The sequence below is a fragment of the Diorhabda carinulata genome, chromosome 9 (assembly GCF_026250575.1).
Source record: "Diorhabda carinulata isolate Delta chromosome 9, icDioCari1.1, whole genome shotgun sequence".
Classification (NCBI taxonomy): Eukaryota; Metazoa; Arthropoda; class Insecta; order Coleoptera; family Chrysomelidae; genus Diorhabda; species Diorhabda carinulata.
Genome location: NC_079468.1, coordinates 7,695,779 through 7,719,918, shown reverse-complemented (window position 1 = coordinate 7,719,918; position 24,140 = coordinate 7,695,779). Strand labels below are relative to the sequence as shown.

General features: G+C 31.0%; 1 protein-coding gene across 2 annotated transcripts in view; it reads right to left on the bottom strand.

Annotated features, from left to right (window-relative positions):
* LOC130897867 (uncharacterized) overlaps positions 1–24,140 on the bottom strand; it is a 248,697-nt gene that overhangs the window by 180,832 nt on the left and 43,725 nt on the right. The window contains exon 2 of one of the 2 annotated variants that reach the window (XM_057806806.1): positions 18,949–19,010. In XM_057806806.1, coding sequence (XP_057662789.1) covers positions 18,949–18,982 — 34 coding nt within the window. In that variant the 5' untranslated portion in view covers positions 18,983–19,010. Of the gene's footprint in view, positions 1–18,948; positions 19,023–24,140 lie in introns of both variants that reach the window. The other variant, XM_057806807.1, reaches the window with a different exon arrangement.

Genomic DNA, 24,140 nt, shown 5'->3' with positions numbered 1-24,140 from the left:
TTTGCTTTTGAAAAGTTTTTTATTTCATGAAACACTTTGTGCCTTTTTTACTTTGTTTATACAGATAAACAAAGTAAAACAATGAAACAATGTTCTATTTAATTTGGTAATTAATCTTGACACTGTGCTATTTCCCGAACTTTTGTAATTAAGTATTGAAATCGAGCTTCGTAGTTAGGTATTAGATTCTCCCGTTACCTAAAAACTCTTCGACTAATTGGAGTACTATGCTGGGAAGTGTTTAGAAAATTGTTATTCCCTAAATTCATGAACATTGTTGAATTTTAGTCTATTTTGTTTAGGCGACGCAAGTAGCCGCAGCTATATGCACCATATAATAGCTATAAATATATTATTTAGAAATATATAAAAAATGGATTGAGTGCAATTGAGTTTGAACTTTTAACTAGGTGAACTTTTTTTGCTACTAAGAAAATATCGTCCAAGATGACGAAAAAAAATTTCTGGTAAAGTTTTAGCTGTTAATATGAATATTTAGAGGTGCCGCAACGTGATTTTTGAATAACCATTTAAATTACACAGGATTTTTTAGGACTACAAAAAAGGTCTGAAATAATTTTTCGCTGTCAACTCGGTTAAAATTTATTCGTAGTTAATGTTCAACCCAAAATAATATTTGATTACTTTCACAATCTTTTATAGTTTTCTACAAAAAATGTCCTAAAACATCAATCAATTTTTCTCATTTTTACTCCCCAAATTTATAGAGACAAACAACTTATTTAATATAGCACGAATCGTATGAAAGCGTTGAAACATGATTTCAATGTGGCGGAAGTAGTGTAAAGATTTTTGATGCGATTATGTCTATTATTTAATTATTTGTTATTTGCAATCAGTTCTATTCTATTCAATACTATATATCTATATGTAAAGTTTTCAGTTATATTTATAATATATTTTCCTGAAGGTGTAAACTTTTACATCTGATATCAACTTAATAAAATATAAACGACTAGCAGACTCGGCCACGCGTTGCTGTGGCTGAGCGATTTGATTTGAAATAATTCTAATGACAATACAATTGCTCTCTCTTCTGCTTGTTCAATGAAATTATACTGGCATATACGTTCTTCACAATTGCCCATAAAATAGGTCTGAAGAAATTTTGGACCTTCATTTGGCATTGGTATCAATGATCTAATTTTATGATGTACCTGACCTTGAATTTTGAATGTTGTCTCAAAATTACGACTATCAGATGACAAATCACAAACTTTGGATGCTCCAAACGACGTCATTTGGAAGCAAGAATTAAATTTTCGTGTCTTACGCAAAAATAATTTTTATTCACTTGAAATGCCAGAAAGGAGGAATTTCAAATGTTCAGGTGGAGTAAGGAGTGGTGACAAAACAACTTTTCCTGATGCGCAACACATGCCGAGTGTTTCATTGCGAAATTTTAACGCCTGACAATAATTGCAATTTTTGTCCAACGCAGCAATAGTAACTTTGGAATCAGCTGAGTAATTGATGTCTGGTTCATAATTAAATGCAAGACGAACAAATGATCCATGTGTTACTGCGCGGTTGGTTCGATGATTTTCTCGGTTTTGTTCTCTATATGAATCTATGTTGTTTACGTTTTACCCTGGTTATCAATGCATTTTCTTATCGACGATTATCACGCTGTTTTCGTGCACGAATTTCAGTTGTGCGAATTCTTTAAGCTGCATTTCTTTCTGCTCTCTGTTCGACTGATTCATAAGCTCTTTCAACACGTGCACATCGAGTCTTCTTGCTACGGGTGTTAAGATTGGATTTTTTGTGTGGAATTTTACTAAAAATAGTAATTGAATTTTTAATGTGAATGAATGTCGCCGTTCTCTGAATAATTGTAAGTTAGAAGTAAAAAAAATATTCGAAGTAATGTACGCAACGAAGACAAAATGAAGAATGATTTGAAAGAATCGACGTTGAAAGTGATATAGACATGTATAGTGCGTAGTCTAAGAAAAGATATCACAAGTGTGGCGCCATCTATTAGGTGCAAAGGACAAAATTTTACAGTTTTCTGTAAAGAAATTCGCTTAAGGCGCCACCTGTTCCAGACTTATGGAAACTACGATTAATAACAACAATCAACGTTGATGATCAGTTTATTTTTAATTATTGAGATCATTAATTTAAATAATAACTATCCTATCATTTAAGTTGGACCAAATTACATATATATGCCAACTTTCATGAATATCAGTTGACTCGTATTTGAGTTCAATCGGAACATACACACGAACACTGAATTTTTATATATTAAGATGTCGTTGTCGTTTCATAATTGTAACTAATCACTTCTTAAGCAAATCTAAATCGAATGTTGTCTGTATCTGAATATAAAGTGTCAAACCATTAAAAAGTCTGCAATAATTGCCGTTTTTGAAAATTAAATTACAATTTTGAATAGAAGTAACTTTGTTTATGTTAATATTGGCAACAAACTACGTGAATGCCACCTCTTTGTATTGTTCCCATAAAATACGCAAAACATATTCGAAAATTAAGTTCAATATCCATTTAATCCTGTAATTAATAGACTATAGATTCAAAAAATTATGTTTGTAGCAGTTAAAACTTTATCACACAGATAAAATTCATAGTTTCATATAAAACGTAGATACCTGTTACTTTTTACTATAAAAACGGGATCTCTTTTGTTATCCACTAAAACGAGTACCAGATATAAAACGTTCCAACAAATCCACTTTAATCTGCAAAAGAATCAGGCCTGTGAAAATTTTAGGGCACTTCCTAATATCACGGACTTTAATCGATATCCCTCTTAACCAGCGGCAGAGTTGAAGGAACTTGATATAATCAGTGAAAATTATTTTAGTTCGGTAATATTTGGCTCACAACCCTTGGAACTCGTATTATGATAATTTAAATTCAACCCGATTAGTGAAATCCAGTTTTTGGTCATCTAATTTAATAGGTAGTTGAAATTTCACATTCCCACATAGATTTAAGCATAACATTTCTAAAATATATCAAAATTTAAGAAAGACACCGTGTAAATCATTCATCGATTATGTCGCACATATGTTCAATTGTCTATAAATCCGGGGATCATGGTGGCCAATAGGAGATTAAATTAAGTCTGAAGGAACTATTTGTAATAGACAGTTATCCTGTGGCAAATAATCATATGAGGTTTTAATATTTTTCAAATAATGACTAAATGAGACGAATTGAGACATAAACAACACTACTTTATAATAAAAACTCCAATTGTGTGAAATATATGCCGCTAATATCTAAAGTAACAAGATTCATCTTCTTACCTTCGCTCAAGCGTCATTCGTCTTCAAAAAGAAGACGATAGTTTTGCAATCCTGATTTCCCTCTTGTTATTCTCGGCATCAGTGAGGTCGATTGAATATAAGGACTCATCTAGAAAAATCTATGAGAGATAATACTCTTAGATTACCTATTATGTGAATAAACGCTATTCAATAGCATCAAATTAATCAATCCGTCGAATAGTTAATGTTACCTTTATACATACCAGATAGGTCCTTTAATTTTAATGTCAATAATTTTGTGATACGCCAATGTCACGTCACGTTCAAACCGGTTGCTAAATTTTGAAGCGGAGCTTGACCGTGTAAATGGGATAGGGCCCGAGCTGCTCTCGGATATGTTCCACTAGTATTGAGGAAGAAACTTCACTCATTAAACTATAAGCTACCATTGTAGTGCCTCACTAACTACAGATTAACCGTGCTCAAACAGACACTTGATAGTGATTAACAGTAAAGAAAAAAATTGTGGTAATAGTATTTAGATAAATAGAAATTGCTACGGAGAATATATCTACTGTCAAGTTTTTAATTTATCTAATGCATTTTGTGAAGAACTAAAAAAAGGAATTCATCGAAACATTAAACAGTTTATTAATAAGTTGAATCATGTTATTTCATTTCTGTAACAGTATGGCTCACTCGTCCTTTTTCTGTAACAGTATGGCTTTTAGTATTGGGCGGTCTTATCAATGTCACGTTTCTAAAATGAACATAAAAGTTAAAAATTATTGAAATTATCCTTGAATTTCCATGACAAAACATTTACAACAAGAGAATTCTTGAAGGGGATAGTAATTCATAAGACTATTTTCAGCATTTAAGTGAACAAAATTACTCATATTATTACTTATTATAAGTTAATTATAAAAAAAAAAACAAGAATTATGGTAAATTTTTTCCAATATCGACGCTAATGTTTCTCTTATTGAACTATCTAAGGACGTAATCCATAAAAGCTCATTTTTATGAGTATTTCATTATATTGATAGCTCAGTTTATTATAGGCAAACAGTATGCCCTTCAAAATCACCCTCTGATATAAAAAACCACAAAGTCCATGCAATACCTATCTAAGATTATGTCACAAGAGAATGACACTAATAAAAAAGGAAAATAATTGTACGAGTGTTTGTTGCAGTTTCATCTAAATGAAACATTTCCTTTTTCGATTAAGAGAACTTCAACTCTACAGATTACAGAGCGAGAGTTGTTGAGAAAACACTTCAGAAGGAAATGAAAAACAAACTGGTATATTAAAAAGCGACAAGAGCAGGCAAAGGGACTAATAAAAATAATAATGAGGATTATAATTACGATTGATGTTTGAAGAAATGGAAATATTTAGTATGTGAAAATAGATAATATAGACATGAATATATTTCAAAAGTAATATTATGAACACTTACGGATAGTAAAACGTTACAATTAATTATAATAAAATTTTCCATTGGATTTTCACTTCATTTTTTGATTATCCTACTCACTAGAATCAAAATCATTCAGTATCTAAACAATAATCGGGAAGTGTACATCGAGCCTTATTGAATTTAAATTATTTGTTACATCGTGAATGATTTGAATGAATGTAAAAAATTGTATTTCTTTAGTTGGAAACAAAGTATACTGGATGTCACAATGATATTGTCGGTTATTGTCAATTTCTATGAGAATAAAATATAGAGGGTGAATAAGTTGGGAGTTGTGAATAATTTTATTCTAAGAATAATTTGTTATTTATGAAAGAATAAAAGAAATAAACTTTTAATGTCGTTTCTTGTTTTCAGAGCAACACATGTTTATTTTAATTAATCCAAACAATTATCTTGTATAAATAAAAATAATCTTTTATTCTAGTTTAACCTATTTCAACAGCGCTGTTCATTGGCATTGTACAATTTATATGATTGAATTTGCCAAAGCGAAATGCTTCTATTTGGAAGGTCCCAATTCTAATCTTCAACTCTCCTTTTTCGCTCTCTATACCTAGATAACTAGTTCCTCGCTCTACTGAAATCAGTATATCGTACTCATAGTGTCAACGTTGATTTTAGTACTATCACTATCGCACACCATTCAAGTAAACCACTTATTCTACTTAAGATCTCTTCTTTCATATTTTTCCAGTAAATAAAACCCCATTGATTCAAGACCAATATAAATACTTATATTTATTCTTCTAAATGTTCTTGATTTTAGGCCTCTTCTGTTTTAAAATTAGTTTTTTTTTTTAATAATTTTTGGAAAAAAGATAAAATTTGACGTTTCGACTTATTGCAGTCTTTTTCAATAATACTTATTATTTTTATTAGTAACTGTATTCAATAGTGCCAGGTGTGAAGTGATAAAAACCGTCATAATCTAATAAAAACGCGCGCTATTGCTAAAAGGTTATATTTGTGAAGACATTTTTTAAACTGTTAAGTCACGAATGGTATTTTCAATTTTCAATTGTACATTTCTGTTTTGTGAAGCTACGTTCATCATTTGTGATATATTAAATTAAATATTCGCTTTTCCGAGTGAGCCTTCACGCTATACTATAGAAGCGCAATGGGGATATAAAGGACGCGCTACACTGCAACACAATTCTCAACGACACTTACCATACCACATTCAGTGGTATAAGTTTGCCTCAATTCCAACTAGGCATAAACAAATTGGAGAATTTCATAAAGGACTATGCAATATATAAATAATGTGGAATTATATTTATTGATACAGGTGGGAATGAAACATTGGAACGTGACAATTTTTTTTTGGTTATTGTAGTTTTACAATTTATTGGTTTCTCTGCTGGTTTTTTTATACACTGAAGTGGGTCTAATTTCTCCTCTATTTTCTGATTTATGGTGATAAGTAAACCGTGACATGCCAATCGGCTGGTTACGATTTTCTTCAAACATTTTGAATATATTTTTATGTTTGTGGCACAGTAGTCACAGATTTATTTATTTTAAAATTCGAGTTTTTGTGAAACTGAAAAGAAATTAATTTGTTATAGACCTCCTATTTCATTGGAGAAATTCAAGATAACTTCGTAATGTATTCGAATTTCTCCTCTACCTACCTACACTTTAAATCAAAGTAAGTTTTAGTAAATTTGTTGTGATTTCGTTCTTTATATTCGCTTTTATTGTGCTCTCAAAAATTCCAAATATCTTTGTGGAGTTCCTTCTATTCCAAGCAAAGTTTGATTTATAGTTTTCATATAAATTCGAATTTTCTATTTATTTGGGGAACAAAACGCATAGAATAGAACATATTTCTATTTGGTTACATTTAAAAAAATATAAAATCAGTTTTAGAGCATAAGCTCCTTTTATTCAAATCAGTTCTTTCTACTCGTTCCTTCTTCAATAATTTTCATCTGTATTCCCGTTTACTTCCTCATTTTATTTTTTTCCCGCAGTTCTACAGCTACCAGTTTGGAGTTTCAACCACACCCAAAGAACTCAACCGGTACACCACAAACAAACAAATTTAACTCAACTCCAACAACTTTAATATATATAAATAAATCTGAGTTGTTTTTAATTTATAAACGCTTTTATTACTTGTACTCTTTTGGATAAGCAGTTAAGTGAATTTATTATTTTTTCAATAAATGTTTTTGTTGCCGAAACTTTTTTTCTTAACAATAAATATTAATTTGAATAATCGTGTCCTTGAATAGTTTTGGTATGTTTATTTTTTATCATTCAATACATAAGGTGTTTCCAGCTTTTTCTTCTTTTTGTTTCATTTCGTTCGTTAAAAGGATAAGATAAATTAGTTGTTCACCCCATCTGAGACCAGTTATTCAAGGCCGAATACCACTTCCTGAGTAAAAATCTGACAAAAATCAGATGGCGCTCATAAGTAAAGCCTTGTAGAATATAATTTTTTTGTGAACCACACCTAAGGTTGCCACCAGGCAGGCGAAGATCGAAAACATCAGGGAAATCGAGGTACCTGATCAATTTAACACATCAATACTGTTCCGAATTCGTCCACGACGGTTGAAGTTATAATGGAACTCTAAAATTTGGCGACTACCCCGAATCATTAATGTTTGTCGGCGCCCTTGATATTACCTTTAATGTATGCTTTTTATCAACTGCGGGCGAGTATTTTATGTTTTTTACAACTAAATTCTACAAAGGTCTTGTTATTTATATGTTTTTGTGTTTATTTTCTAGAATTCTAAAAATGTCCATTCCGAAACATCACAATTCATACCATATGTAACTATTAGATACAATTTTTCGATTCTGTACTATATAGGTATAATCATCTAAACGCAATAGACATTGTATTACTTTGAAACTGTTTGAATATAAAAGGATGTCGGTTTACTTATTTATATATTTGTTTATTTATTATTATTATGAAAATTAAATCAAGTTATTAATTTAACCGATATGAAACCTCTTGAAAAAATATGAATATTCTACTAATCTGCAACGAAAAAAGGAAGGTATATATATTATATACGTAATCAATATTTTATAATGCTGGTGAATCTAATTTTGAATTAACCTTTAAATACTACGGCAAAGAAACGATTTTCAAAAGCAACGGGTATCTAGATGTTAAAATCGAATAGAGACAATAAAGTCCAATCGATTCCATTACCACTACTGAACTGAATTTGTAATTCTAATAGGAGAAAACTTGAAATGGGTACTTTGATCCTTTAGCAAGGAATAAAAATTGAATTGATTCAAATAGGAACGGCTTTCATTATGGAATGGAAATTTACGTCATTCGCAGTTTAAATTAATTACATCATTTTTTTTTCATATAATTTTAATGATAATTGTTTGATTAGGGAGTGAACAAATATAATCGAGATCGAAGCTCTATTACAGATAATGGAAAAAATACCATATAAACTTAGATTTCAATACCAGAATTCATTATAATTATTGACATACTGAGACCGAATGTATACTATTGTTCAGGTTTTCTGAAGACGTTAACATGAATTAAACGATGATGTAATTTTTTACTTTTGTTGTTGTCTTGTTGTCGTAGTGTATGAAAACCACAACAGTAATAAACGTTCCAGCTTAGTTAAGCTGTTAAAGAAATATTTCTGAATTTTTGGTCTAATACCGTTGTATTGTTGTATTGTCATGCCTTTTGGTCACAAATATATCATTTGATCAATAGGTCTACGATATATATTGGATATACTAGCAAAAACTGCGTCAATATGAATTTCTCAAAAAAATGTTTTCATATTATTAAAAATTTAGAGCAATGCAAAGAACTGATATAAATTATTATTGTCGAACTATGATAAACTGAATTCATGTAAACTTAATATAAAAATGTACCAAATTGAGTAAAATGTTTGTCAGGAAAAAGTGTTCAAATTGTGTCAACAGTTTTCACAGACTGGAGACTCTTCTTCAAACAAAAAGTATATATTCATTGCTGTAGAGATCTATTAGTGGTATCCAAACGTAGAAACAGTTTTTTATAATCTCAAATTCACTCCAAAACTTACCTACTTACTCCTATTACGTTTGATTTTGTAGCAAAAATGTCTACCAACGAGTCCACCATTTAATAACGGAGAAAAAACTCACAGTTGAAGAATAATGAACAAATCAGCCGGTACTTTCAAGTAACCTATCTCACTCATCGACAAAATATAAATATGCGTTTGTATGAAGTAAATAAATAACAGAAACTATTATTTTTGGTTTGTGACACACCGTTTCGACTTTCGTTTGACAATATGGAAAAGAAGTTTGTTGAAGTGTATTATTTTGAAATGCAATGAATGATGAATGCATTATGTTGTGGGCAAAATTTATAAATGAAAAGAGTTAGAAGTAATTTGCAAAATTCGTAGCTCCATTGTATAAGCTACAATTCAACATCAAATAATTTGTAATTATTTTTTCATATATTTAAAATTTGAACTCTGATAATTCAGAATAGAAAATATTTGTACAGTTAAAATAGTTGTATTTTGATATTCATATGGTAGTTTATCTATTAATCCAAATAGTTATTAGAATTGTCAGAGATGTTCTACTTTAGTTTCACTTACACTTTTTTTCGAAAAATACTGATTACTGGTTCCATATTGATACAATAAACTCTTTTTTAACAATGAACAATGAACCCTTGTTTTCTTAAGAGAACAAATATTTTCCGAGAGATACGAATGAATTTTTATACAACCATGGAATGTTTAATTTTATTCTGTCAAATACAAAATTTTTCGATAATAATTGAATACATTTTTTAATAACATTGATATGAATATTACAATTAACCTGGTACGGATCATTTGTAAAAGGATTATAGGAATGTTAGCTGTTCGCTTTGTTTTCCACTCTTTATATCGTTCCTTGCCAGCATCTATTGTCTCCTCGCAGGTATTTTTCCAGACAACATAGTTTATACGATTTTCATTACTAGTAATAGAGCGCCACTTGCGATTTGCAGCATTTTTGTTATTGGCTGCTCTAGTGCAGTTTTTATCATAGTGCAGTTTTTATCAAACTATGGTTGTTGTCGCCAGAGCCCTTGAAGGAATAAGATTTATCCCAAATTTATCCAAAATCCCAAATTGAAAAATAATTTAAGGCTAATCAATAGGAACAGAATTCTTGTGCAATTTTGCAATGATTCGATTATAAAAACTGTTAAATTTCAATAACATACTAACTAAAGAGCTTTTTGGAAAATAGAACCCGAGTTCAGGTAGATCACCAATCAACTGATTGCGGATTCTATACCAGAACGAGATTTAGATCACAGTTTCCGAACATCGCGTTCAATTTTCTATTCTATATCTGTCAAAATACAACATTTTTCGATAACATTGATATGAATATGAATATGACAATTAACCTAGAACCTGTATCATTTGTTAAAGGATTATAGGAATGTTTTTTCTGCCAATAGAAATGAATCCTTATCAAAGATTTCCTCTGGAGTTTGATTTGTTTACAGTGCTCCATTAAGTTTGGTGCAATTGTATGATTAATACAAGAAATGGGAGAATTAAGATAATCTATCTGAAAAGCGAGCCCTCCAATCTATGTCTTTAGCATTAATTTGAATGAATCTTTCAATTATGAACGAGCCAAAAACTCGAACCATATCATAGACGCACCATACTCTCCATCAACTTCCTACTCATTTAACATTCCAGGGCTTCCGTTTTAAATTGATAGAAGACGTGGAAGGGATTTATGATTCAAACTCACTTCCATCAGAGGAAAATTAATTTTTTTTCGTGATTATCATTGAAGTGACCAGCTTTAATATAAGTTAATTCTCAAATTATATTGATATTTCAAGTGTTGTTCAAATTCTCATTCACTATTAAAACGATTAAACCAACGTCTGCCGTTCGCTCAATCATCCCTTCAATTCCACATATTTTACTTGCTCACATCTTGCTTCACACTTGCATCCAATAAGGTCTTGAAAATACACAAATTTCATCTTATTCATACTATCTATTATAAAAACGTACAAGGGGAGAGTGTTTAAGAAAAAGTGAAGCAATTGTACTCTCCATAGAAAAAGAGACTTGTCTTACCAAGGTATGATATGTGTAAATTAAGGCGTAGGAATGTTCATAAACAAAAATCGACATTACTTATGAGACATCCTCTGTAATTCGTTCAAATAAACTCGTCCAGGGCTATATTTTTTTCTCGATAAGAATTTCTGATCGATTGTTGATTTTAAGGCGATGAATCACGTTTCATATAATTGGTGAACGAAAAATGATGGGAGAAAAATATCCCCAAATTGTTAGCGGATGTGATTTATATTGATTCTACTACTAGCAGTCTGTAATGTAAAAAAATCGAGCAATTTCTTTAAAGATCGACAATTTCTTGATAATTTGAACAGATTTTCCAGAGTCTGATACATTTTCATTTAATAACATACCAATAATTTGAATATTTCACAGAAATCTCATAATTTCATTTAATTTTTATCCTTTATCCTGTATCCTTTATAAAGTGAATAAAATTGAATTAAAATACCAATATGCGATCTTTTTCAAATCAAACTTTAGAATTCATTTATGTTGACAAACTTTGTATTGTAGTTGAAATACGTAAACAAAGCTCTCGACCACTTCCCGACCAGGGTCTTTATAAATCAATGTGTCAATTACTTGGATTCATGGAGATGTTTTCTCCATTGACAGGAGCTCAATACATCTCCCTTCAAATAAACGTGGTTTGCGGTTATCAGTTCACATATTTACAAGTCCGTAGATCTTTGTCATTCGGTTCGATTTTATCAAGTATTTTTTTCTATTTTGGCTTATCATGTCAAGGAAATAAACAATAAATCTACTTTATGAATGGAAGCTTCGAAATATTTCCTCTTTTTCATCAATAATAATTTGGATAGAAACGTTATCCATATTAATTAGTAGCTATTAGTTTGGTGAAAACTCTTTGTGAATTAATTTAGAAAACTCGTTATGATAATGAATATAATTAATCACATACTGACATAGACGCTAAAGTTAAACTACATGGAAAGCTTAAAAGAAACTTAAGAATCAATATGAGATTAAGACAGAAGACAGGGTGATATACTGTCATGTTCATAACGAGATAAATTCACTCTAGCTAAGAAGGAAGAATTCCGATTCAATACATTTGCTGTTGATGTCAAGAACAGAAAAATGCTTAATTGAAAGTTACAGGGGTTTAGAAGAAGATTGTGGGAATTAACTAGAAAAAAACTAAATATATTGTGGTGGATAGGAGAAACAGTATTGACTCATATGCAATAATTACTGAAATTGGTCTTAAAATTAGCTTAAGTAATTTGGCTTATATATCAATGAAAAAAAAATAATGAGATCAGAAGTAAAACCTAGCAGAAGCTAGACTAGCTGTTTGCAATTGATGCTATTTTCCAATGATTAAGTTGCCTAAATACTTTTTACTGTTAACCAAGCTGAAAAAATAAAAACAAAATGCTTACTACTTTTGAAAAGAGAATTATAAGCGAAGCTATAGATCGGCTTTGCAATTTTGTTGAGTAGATCATTGATGTACAGTGTTGACCTGATGTCTTTCTAAGTGTGTCCAAGAATAGCGACCTGGATGGAGCAGTCTTTGACAATGTTACTAAGCCAGCAGATAAGTGAGGACGACAAACCGTACTATTTTAATTTATTTGAAAATTTGTCATACCAAACTCAGTCTAGTGGAATTGCTCTAGATTCCCCTTATTCCTCTATAGCTTCTGTCCATATGTTGGTGACATAGGCCAGGAGGGCCCAGTTGATCTATATTTACCAAAGTTGTATTGATGGTCGCTGATGTTGTTAGCAGACTCAAGATATTTCAAGATTTGCTTGTTAACGACTTTCTCCATGACCTTGGCAATGGCAGGGACTAATGCAAATTATCGGTAGTTATTAGAAACCGTCTTTATTCTTTTTTTTAGTATGGGTTGAACCCAAGCAATTTTCCAGATCCTCTTTCATATGGTAAAGAAAAAAGTTTGCATAGCGGACTTGAGGTTCAGCTGCGCAATTCTTCAATACGATTGGTGGTATTCCAACTGGGCCAGTCACTTTATTGATGTTCAAGCATTCGAGAAGTTTAGCCACATCTTGTTGTCGAAATTCTGTTTCTGGCATAGATGTACCAGTATTCCAGTAATTTTTCCCGCAGATCAAGAGCAAACATGCGACTTTCCTTTTACGATCACTTCGATTGACTCATCTTTTCCAGTCAATGATGAAACTTTTGACTTACAAAAGCCTTTACTGACCACTTTTGTGACAAATTAGAAAGATCTATTTAGGCAGTTGATAAGTTTGTTTTTCACTCTATAATTATATCGTTCCTTGCAAGCATCTATGGTCTGTTTGTAGGTATTTCTTGAGACAACATAGTTTATACGATTTTCAGCACTAGGGTTTGAGCGCCACTTGAGAGAAACAACATTTTTTATTTTGATTGCTCTAGTGGAGTCTTATTCTAACCATGGTTGTTGTCGGCAAATTCCTTGAAGAAGTAAAGACTACAGCATTGTAGAGCCCAGGAGTAAGTGACTGAGCAATCGGATACTGTGAATATTGATATTGATAAATAATTTAAGACAAATCAATAGTAATAGAGTTCTTGTGCAATTTTGCAATGATTTGATTATAAAAACTGTCAAATTTCAATAAAATGTTCTATATAACTAACGAGTTTTTTCTAATATAAGCTAAAACTATTGAATGAATATTTGACTCCATTTGATCCTTTTCAAAAAATTTTCTTAAGGTATTGTTACCAACAGTAGAAAAATGAATTTGTGGAGCTAGGGACAGATAATTCATTTAAATATAATTAATGATAATAATTAAAAATGAGTTTAGACAAAAACCAATAAAATAAAAACTAGTAGAGAAGAAAGTTGTTTGTCGAATGATCACAATAATTGCGAAGAAGGATAAACAAAGACAATTACTAACTAAGAACTACCCTATTATCGAAGAGAAATTCAGTAAAATTGATAACAGAAATAGGAACAATCGTTAAAAACCCAAAAGAGGGTAAAAGCAAAATACATCAAAAATCACACTATGAGAAAACTAACGAGATTTAGATCACAATTTCCGACCGTCGCGTTAAATTTTCGGTGGAAATTTCAAATATAAAACATGAACTACAAGGACTTTTGTTTTTGCTTACTTTTTGTGCGTTATTTAGTTATTTAATAAATTATACGCTAATTATAAAAATTGCAGTAGACAACTGTAGACAGCCATTTATTGGGTATAAATAATTTTTTTGTTGACCTACCATGAATATGAGTTTACATTCCATTCATTTGTCTGCTTTTTTCCTGATCTCCAAAGAATATACATACATAAGATTTATATTTTGTGAATTTGAAACAGAATTTGAAATTTTAAAATCACCTCAGTTATCAATTGTGAAGTAGTAAATCAACAATCTGCTATACGCGCTTGAATTTTATAGAATAATTTACCAACCATGCATTGAACTAAAACAAAAAAATTGCAATATTTTCGATTTATGCGTAGAACAAAATAATAATAAAGCTGCAAGGAATTTTTTAGAGGGAAAAATAGAAAAAGGCAAATTTTAATTCGATAAATCCACTATCACACTTTTAACATCTCTACATAATGTTTTGGAGGATATTCAACTGACCAATTGGATTTTTGATTAACTTTTGCTATTAAACAGTTCGGATTTAATATAGTCGGATAAGTTTTTGTGGCTACTCATGAAACAAGCGATTTTAATAACAAGAAGAGGTTTCAAATTATTAAAAATTGAATTGAAGGTCTTATTTGGGAATTAAATCAGAAACATAATTTTTATATTTCGAATAATTGAATTAACTTGGCATAACAAGTTTTTCAGTTAATGTTAAAGTCTTTCACATAAAAAAATAAAAAAAAATATATTGGTGATCTCAATTGAGTTTTAAACAAATTAGTTGATTCTGCACACCTTTCGTATAATACCTGTCTATTCATCTCTATTTATGTGAAAATTGAACGAGGGATCATTTTATAGTGAGAAATCCGTTAAGAGGATAGTTGAAAATATATATTCAGTCCACTAAAAATTAAAGAAAAAAACTAAAGAAGTCTAATTTGTCCAGTAAATCAACCGGCTTTAACTAGCCTGACTGTAGATCTGATAAGTTTATTACTCAAACATCCGAACATCACGTTTCTGTAAGAAAAAAATTCGTTATTTGGTAGCTTTCCAGCATCCACTGAGAACCGAGCGACAGGTCAAAGTTGAAGGGTCTTCGGGGAGTTCTTTGCAATTCCTTGTGCTCCCTACTAGCGGAAGTGACGTACGTGATTCGAAAAACTGTGACTGCTGACTGTATCTGCGGGCTTTGTTATACAGTGGCGTACGGGGTCACTAGGACCCGAAAAGGATGAACATTAGAAATTGTTGAATTTGATGTTCTCCATCTTCATGATAATATAAAGATTTTTATCTTATTGAATAATAATTTGTTCGTACCGTTAACAAGTTCAGTTTTTTAATGGGAATGAACCTAATCTAAAAGTTAGTGATCTAGATATTATCTGTACTTGATTTTCTATGTAATTTGTTCACATCTTTGTTGTCGCTATACAGCGCAGCACTGACTTCTTTACATCAATACTCGCAGAAGATTAAATTATGTAGTTATTCGTTGATTTTCGTTCCAAACGTACCAAAAAGTACCTGTAATGTTACTTGATAATCGGTTTCGGAGCTTATTTGGGCTTCTCTGTAGAACTCTATAACTATTTGTTTTACATATTTTGAAGTTTTGACTTAAAACTGATGTTCAGTCTTCTGAGAGGACACTGGCCCGTCAAATACCACCATCCACTGCAGATTCCTTGTTTGAGAGACGTCTAGGTATATGTTCACTTGTCAATGAATTCATATTATTTAGACAAGTATTTTATGTTATCAACAGCATTTGGTATATTTTGCATCAATTTTTCTATACTTGTAACTGCAAATGTGGCTAATAGTATGTTTAATGGCTATGAAATTTCAGAAGTGTAAAATAGTAGTGTACAGTACCAGTCCAAAACCTCAATCTAATAGGATCTTTTTCTATACATTGGTTCGTGATCAAAGTACTCGTTTACTGGTATAGAGTAGCATAGGATCTGTTTCTTCAGGTATCATTATTAGTTCAGCGATTTTTTAGAACATATATGAGTTTGATTGATGCTATAATTAGAAAAATTGATTTTATTATGTGATTTTTCTTAAAACTTTGCTAATCAGGACCTTTTTTTATTATTTAAGTTTATGTACTTCTTTTGTGGTGACAAATAATGTATTCTTTTGGTGCCTGTCTGTGCATCTTCTACTTGTTCTTTCAAATAGCTCGATTCAAAAATATTATTTAAGTAGTCGGATAATGCCTACAATGTCCCGTATAGGATGAATATAAAAATCGTCTTACTCGTCTTTTTCCCTTTCAAAAGGAGTAAATAAACAATATTTTATATATTTGTTAGTTCTCTCAGATATATTTCATTTTCTTGTGTGTAAGTTCGGATTTCAGTAACTGTGGTCTCAATTTTTTTATGTTGTTCACGTTGTTTGCTGAAAATACTGTCCTGACCTTTCTTTTTTCTTGTATCAACTCCCTTTTTTCTTTAAGGTAGTTATAAACTGATTCCATTTTAAATTTTTGCTGTGGTTTGAATAATTGTTATAACAAAGTCAAATTTGTCATTCCAATTTTTCTATGAATTGGATACATTCATGACGCCCAAATTTTTCTTTCAAAATAGTGTTCGTGATATTAGATTGTCTATATTTTTTGTATAGGAAACGCATTTATTATATTTAGTTTTAATAGTACACTCATAAAAATCTTTATCCAATTTCATTTGCCTACTAAGTTGGATTTTCTGGAACCGATGGCGATATTCATACTGAATATACTGTTTACACCACACCACTACACCAACAATAACAATTATACTTTCGGACTCTTGTTTTGATAACCAAGTTATCGTCTTGGTTATTTATATATATATATATATATATATATATATATATATATATATATATATATATATATATATATATATATATATATATATATACTTATATATATATATATATCAACGACATAACATTCACATTAATTTAATTCATAAATATTATAATCCAGACATCTAGACAGAAGTTTCTTAGCAAGATGTTTTAATATTAAATATATAACAACAGAAACGGATATCAAGTTCAGTTCCTTCAACTGATTTTCATTCCTTTCTGTCCTCTTTATTCTTCTCCAGAATTTTCCTTCATTACTTTGCAATTCTTGTTCTCCACAGTTCTTTTTTATTCCAAATCTCGTGCCCAACATACGTTTCCAGGATTAGAGTCTTTTACCTGGATGTTTCCATTATTGTATTCATTATGGCAATCTGTATACTGGAATTTCTTAGACGTGACCATATCATTCCGGTGCAATGATATGGTCACTCTATTCTTTACCATATTTCTGCAGTTATTATTTTGTCAGTTCTTGTTGCTTGTTGGCACCTATTCATATAATCCTATTGGAACGGTCCTATTTTGTTCACATTATTGTTATCCTTGGCGTTGTTCAATAGCAAGTCAGAAGTTTTATCGTGCTATTTTAGTCACACACTTACCATCTTAGTGTATTATCGATCCCAAATACTAACACAATGAACAGTATTTCCTTCAAAATGAAAATATGATAGAGGACTATGGAATCTGACTTTCTATTTCCGAATGGTCCAAGAAGGGTTCGATATCACACACTCCTCACATAGTTTTTACATTTTGTAAGCACCTGCAGATAGTTTATTACTTTTTGTAGCACCAATTACACTTCTTCCCTGGAAATAGACTAAAACTGGATGAACTCCCATAACTATTATAAAATATCTTTTTGTCGATGATATCGTTTTTGATACTTATCAAATTATGTCTTTTCATGCAAGATTCAAAATTATTTCATATTGTTGTTCTTTCAAGTAAAGAATATCGAAAGAGTCACAGCGAGAGACCGTACTCCACTGTTCGTTCTTGCGAGATTATTGAATTCAAGATTATTCAGAGGGTATGAATTTATTCATGGAAATTATTGATTTTTTTTCAAATTTGATGGTATAATATTGAAAAAAATGCTGACGTGAAAGATGGGACGTGATTTTTTTTCTCTAAAACGGCTATTTTTCTATCTATTACTGACGAATGAAAAAATTTCCATATATTATAACAATCAATATATTACAACTTACAATACAAGGAATATACCGAGAATAAAAGGAAAATATGGCAAGATCAAATAGTAAGTGTATCAATAGAAGAGATGAGGAATACATTTAAGGTTATAATAATAGAAACAGTAATGAAAGTTGGTGACATTACCAGAGCAAATAGATATTAGATGGAAAAAGATATACAAAAACAAACCAGAGTAATATGAATATATATGAATAGTTGAATTAACTTAAATTCAATGGAGTATCTTCTTTTTCCAAATTATCTTAGACAGGTTTCACAGTAAAGTATATTTTGTTGATAGATTTTGGTGAAAAAATGATCTTCAACATTTCATGATCAATAATACATATTTATTCTATAGATGCCATGATGCACACAATCGAGAAAAAATTATGTTATTCATATATAACATTCACCTTATACAGATTCTAAGAGGCAACTCTCTCTCTAATTATGAGTAAAAAGTGGTAAAATAGAAGTTTTTACTGATATAATTACTGAGTGGCTTTTGAAAATAACAAAATACCTAGAAAAGAGTTCTTTTGTGAATCTTTTTGACCACATCAATAAAACGGTCGAATAAAATGTACCCTAATCAAATGAGCTATTTAAATAATGTATAAACGTATTTCTAACTATTTTGAGAACCATCCAACTTCAAAAAATTTTTATATAAACGGTTATGTTTCATTGATAAAACTAGTTGTGCTACTTTGGAAGCAGATATTGTCTCAGCCTCTTATACAAGCGATTTATATTATTTATTATATATTTATTATATCTCTGAGGTGATTACTCCATTAACCTAGATTCCGTCTATTTCTATATGATGTTTAATAAGATTTAATCAAATGATTTACACTTACCACCATCTGATTTTCTCTTATCGCCTCTTCCCATATTTACTACTTCAAACACCAGAGTTCACCTGAAAAGTAATCTATGGATACATTATTGGAAAAAAAAATAATATTATCTTTCACTGCATATCAAAATTGAAAAATAGAAATCAATGAACTTCAAAAATATACTACACTCATAATAAGAAAATCGATTCAGGAACCAGAATTTTAATTTGCTGTCCACCGTTGCAAAACAATTAACATACCATTAGTGTGTGGAGGTGCAATAACTTACTTGAGATAAAATATACAAAAAAACTTTAAACGAAAGTTATCATATTTGCACAGATACACATTTCTAAAATATTTTAAGGTATACAGGGTGTTCAGACTAACCGTCACAACATGAAGTAAAGTTCTTTTAAATAGGACATATTTGTTTAACATCGAATTTATTCTGCATCTAGCCCTGTCTTTTTTTTTACCATAAATTGTGACGTCACCAAGTTGGAGCGAAAAATATGATGATGTGACGAAAATTGGTGCACTATAAATGCTGCCTAGTGAACGTTATTAGTGAGAAGTAACTAAACTTGTTTGATAAGTATAAAGGTACAGGATGGCTGAAATGTCTGAACAGAGTAGAAGTTCCGTTTGGGTTTCGGGATGTTTTTTAGATTTTAGGAGATTTTAATTAGCAAAAACTTCATTTTTTTTAAATAGAACATCCTGTATATTATTTTACCATCTTCTTTAATGTAACCCCTCCCAAAAAATCCATTTTTGTAAGGACCGGTGAAGAAGGTGGCCATTTATGGGGTCCTCCTCTACCTATCCATCGTTCGGGAAATTCATTATTTACATGTGTATTGATCATTTGGGTATGGTGAACACCATCAAATAGGTACCACATTCGCCGCCTATCATGAGCAGGTAATTGCTGAAGTAGTTGGGGTAATTCGTTTTGTAAGAAATTTAAATAAACTTGCCCATTAACAGTTCCGTCAAAGAAATATGGGCCTATGACATGATTCCCAATTATTCCACCCCATACATTTAGTGGTCACCTTATTTGACTGATAGTCCGTATACAATGCGGTTGATCTGTTGCTAATGAAAATTGTGTCTATTAACAAACCCATTTTTATGAAATGTTGCTTCAGCGGCAAATAATATAAAATTGAAAAAATCTCTGTTTCGATGAATTTGTTCTTTTGTCCACTCACAGAAGGTTTTCGTAATCATCATCCAAAAGTTCCTGCATTCGCTGTATACGGTAAGGATTTTTTGGATGACAGTACGACTTATGTCGGTTTCTTTTGATATGAGGATCTTCCGTAACTTTTAACATTACAGTCATCTTGTTGTCCTGTGACATTGCATTCTTCAGCCTTTCGCTATTTTCGTAAGTTACACTACCAGTTCTGGTAAATCGTTGGAGCAAATTTTCCAATGTCTCTTTTCTTGGCTATCTTCTATCTGGAAATTTCTGTTGATAAATCCTTTGTGCGAGTAAACAGTTCTTATCACTGGCACCCAGTACAAAAATCATATCTGTCAATTCTTGTATCAGAAAATATATGATCTTAATTGCTTCCTCGTTCTTTGTAATTAGTATAGATAATAACTAATCACTCTGACTTAAACTGTGAAAATGTCAAATTCGCAGGTTAGGTTAGGTTAGGTTGATAAAACTATGAATATTTTAATTTAATTCAACAATTTCACAATTATTTATGGGAAAAGAAGAGACAAGGCTACATGCAGAATTTTACACTAAATTTGATGGTAAAAAAAATACAGGGTTTAAAAAACTTTACTTTATGTTGTCCCTCTTATGCTGAACACCCTGTATACCTCAAAATGTGTTAGTAATATGTATCTGTGCAAAAATAACAACTTTTATTTAAAAATTTTTGTTGTATATTTCATCTCAAGTAATTTATTGCACTTCCACACACTAATGGGCAATCCTGTAAGTCTCGTAACAAATTTGATTCGTATTTTATAGTTACTTGAAACGGCCGACTGAAAAAAAATTGGTTTATGTAAACGCAAGCTTCGACGGAGAACGTTGTGGGAACAGTTTATTTGACTATACTTATACGAATTCCAATGATTTCAATTAGATCACAGAACGCGAATGTGCATCTGTAGATTTCCTTATATAGTAAATTATTTTCACTAATTTTGACAATATATTTTATGTCATTAGATAAATATGTTGTGATCTTTAAGATAAAAGATTTTGCTCTGCAGTCTTTTTTGATATTACCCATTCTTTCCACAAGGTGTAGCAGTAAAAACTCAAAAAAAAAACTTTCCAAATACCATTTTTAAAGTATTCAAGTCTTGTCTAACAGAAAGACAGTTTCAAGTGAAATAAAGGGAATTGTACACATATTTGAAACTGATAACATTTGGGGTATCACAAGACAGCATGCTAAGACCATATATATACCTGCTTTACACAGACGTCATTACCCTAGCAACGTTTACAGCAAATCTAGCTTCATACAAAAACGCTAACAATGCTCGACAAAATCGATCGCATCAGAGCGAATATGTTCAAGTGAAATTCACTCTTAAGAGAGATATTTCCTCTATTGTTACGATAAACAAATGTTCATTATGTCAAAAAGAAGAACCTAAATTTCTTAGTATCTACCTAGTGCAGTCTATGAGTTCTCAGCCTAATTTGAAAAGATCATAAGGAGAAAAAAGTGCAATTGAAGCTCCCATACCACTGAAAAAATATGATGCATCTTCAGAGTAAAAATTTTCGTACTTCGCCTGTTTAATTACATCGTCGCTGTTAAATATTCAACTTCACAACTCAGTCTTCAGCTTTGCGAATCAAAATATTTCGTAACCAAATTCGTGTACAGTACCTTTGGAAATTCAAGCAATGTGGACTGGAGCATTGCTTATATTGCCGCGCCTTTTTTCAATGCAACTCCACGTAATCTCTTTTCAATGTCGGATGGTCCTCGAGACAAAGGTCTAAAAATCGCTAATAACATTCTACTTGACGTTGTGTTGCGATTGTTTTTGTTTTTAGACTTCTTTTATAATTTTCCCAATATTTTAATGTTTTCTGGCGTAGTTACCGTCACAGGATCTCTCGCAGTGAGTTATCTTCTAATGATTCTCGTCCTGAGCGGAATAAGTTAGATTGATGATAGATGCAAATCACCGTAAACAGCCTCCATTCTATTTTTGATTTGTGTTGGTGTATTTTTCTTTATTGACTATTTCATAACAGCGCTAAACTCTATTTCAGATATTTTTCAAAACATTTGACTGAATAATCGTTCAAAGTCTACTATTATAAAATGAATCGAAGCAACAAGTTGAAACATAGTTTTTGGGATTTCCAAGGAGTAATCATGATTGATTTTTTGAATAATTGATGTTTTGTTTTTGCAGGACAACGCCCCTGCCCGCAAATCATCATGTTTCCATGCAAAAAATTCGTGATTTAGGGTTTCAATTACTAGAACACCCCCGTTATTCACCAGATTTGGTTCCGTTCGACTATCATCTCTTTCCTCAACCAAAAAAAAGTTTAAAAGGTCGTAATCATCAATAGTGATTTTAAGAGGGCGTCTCAATTAAATCCGTTTCCGGCATAAACGTCACTTGAATAATCTACATATTGTGGTAAATGTAGCGAGTAACTCAATACATGGGCCGCCTCCACTTGCCGAGAATAATGTCAACTGCCTCTAGGAGGCTCTTCACGTGAGTATAAAATGTAAACAGCACACCTACGAGTAAGTTGAGTGATATTTTAGTATGTTAACAATTCTTATATCTTACCAAACTCTTATTGTCTTGAAAAGGAAAGATTGTATTTAATCTATTTCTATGCACATGTCAGAAAACTTTTATCTGAACAACGTGCCTAAATTTAAATTTTCTGATGTGAACAGTAATGAAGATGAAACAAATAAGCAGTCTTCTAGTACATTTTAAGTTTTATTGTTATCAAATTTGAAAACCATTACTCGTAAGCTATTGCTGAGGTACGACATTTTGTATATCTTCATTCCACTCCGATATAAAGAACAATAACTAAAATTAACAATTTATCATAGTTATATTTCATAAACATGTATAACATTATAAAAATGTTTCCATGGAAAACGCAAAAGTATAAACAAGCCCCAAAAAATCTACGATTTAAAATATATTATTAATAGATAAATAAATGATTTTTCTGGAAGCCATAAGCTAAATCAGATTATATGAGCTAGGGCATAATTTTGTTCCGATTTGTTCAAACTTGTTAGAGTTTGTGAAATAATTCAATATGGTTGAAATAGGGGATCTTCGGACTAAGAATAGGAATTGTAGAAATAATTTCCGATACGCAAACGGTTGAATAAGAGAACATTCTATCAGTTTTCTCAAACTTTGGGAAATTACAAACTAATTTTCCATTTCATCTATCTGTCAGAAACTTCCAAATATATTCACGCCTAGAGTATATAGCTACAGTTTTAGCCCCAGGCTCACTAATTCACCCTTCTGAATTTACAGCGTGGTGAATAATCTCGAATTTAGGTTCGAGCCAGTTTAACCCTAACATTGGCACTCTACCGACAACCTACCTATATCACTTGGATTAATGCATTTAACCAGATGAGGATAACTAGGGTGAAAAGCATCACGAACGGGATTCGGACCCTTCCTAATTGCTCTGAAATATTTTTATATGAAATAAAAATGAGAAAGTGAAAAGAATGACAATGGAAATTTACAGAAGATGAAATGATTGCAGACTTTATCTTTGAATCCCAAATATTTCAGTAATTTCCATTTACTTAATATCATGAAATGAAATTTTAAAAAATAAAAAGATCAAATGTATAAGAAGAAAAGAAAATTTCAAGAAACATCCGAAAATATAGATTCCGATAATAGTGGTTGACAAATTACAATGAAAAGAAATCATTTTAATTAAAAATCATCTGAATTAAAAACTATTATGCCGAACAGAGCTAAATCAAAACCTGCGAATTCTTGAATCCTATTGTTTTAGGAACAAGCTCGAGGAAGACTACAACGGCTAATGAAAAAAGTGACAGAAGCAAAAATATATAAGAAAAGAGAGAAAGGAAGATCCAGGAAAACTTGGCTACAACAAGTAGCACAGGAAGGGGGGAAATAAGGTAAAACAATGAATTGAATAGTAAAGGATCGTAAAGAGT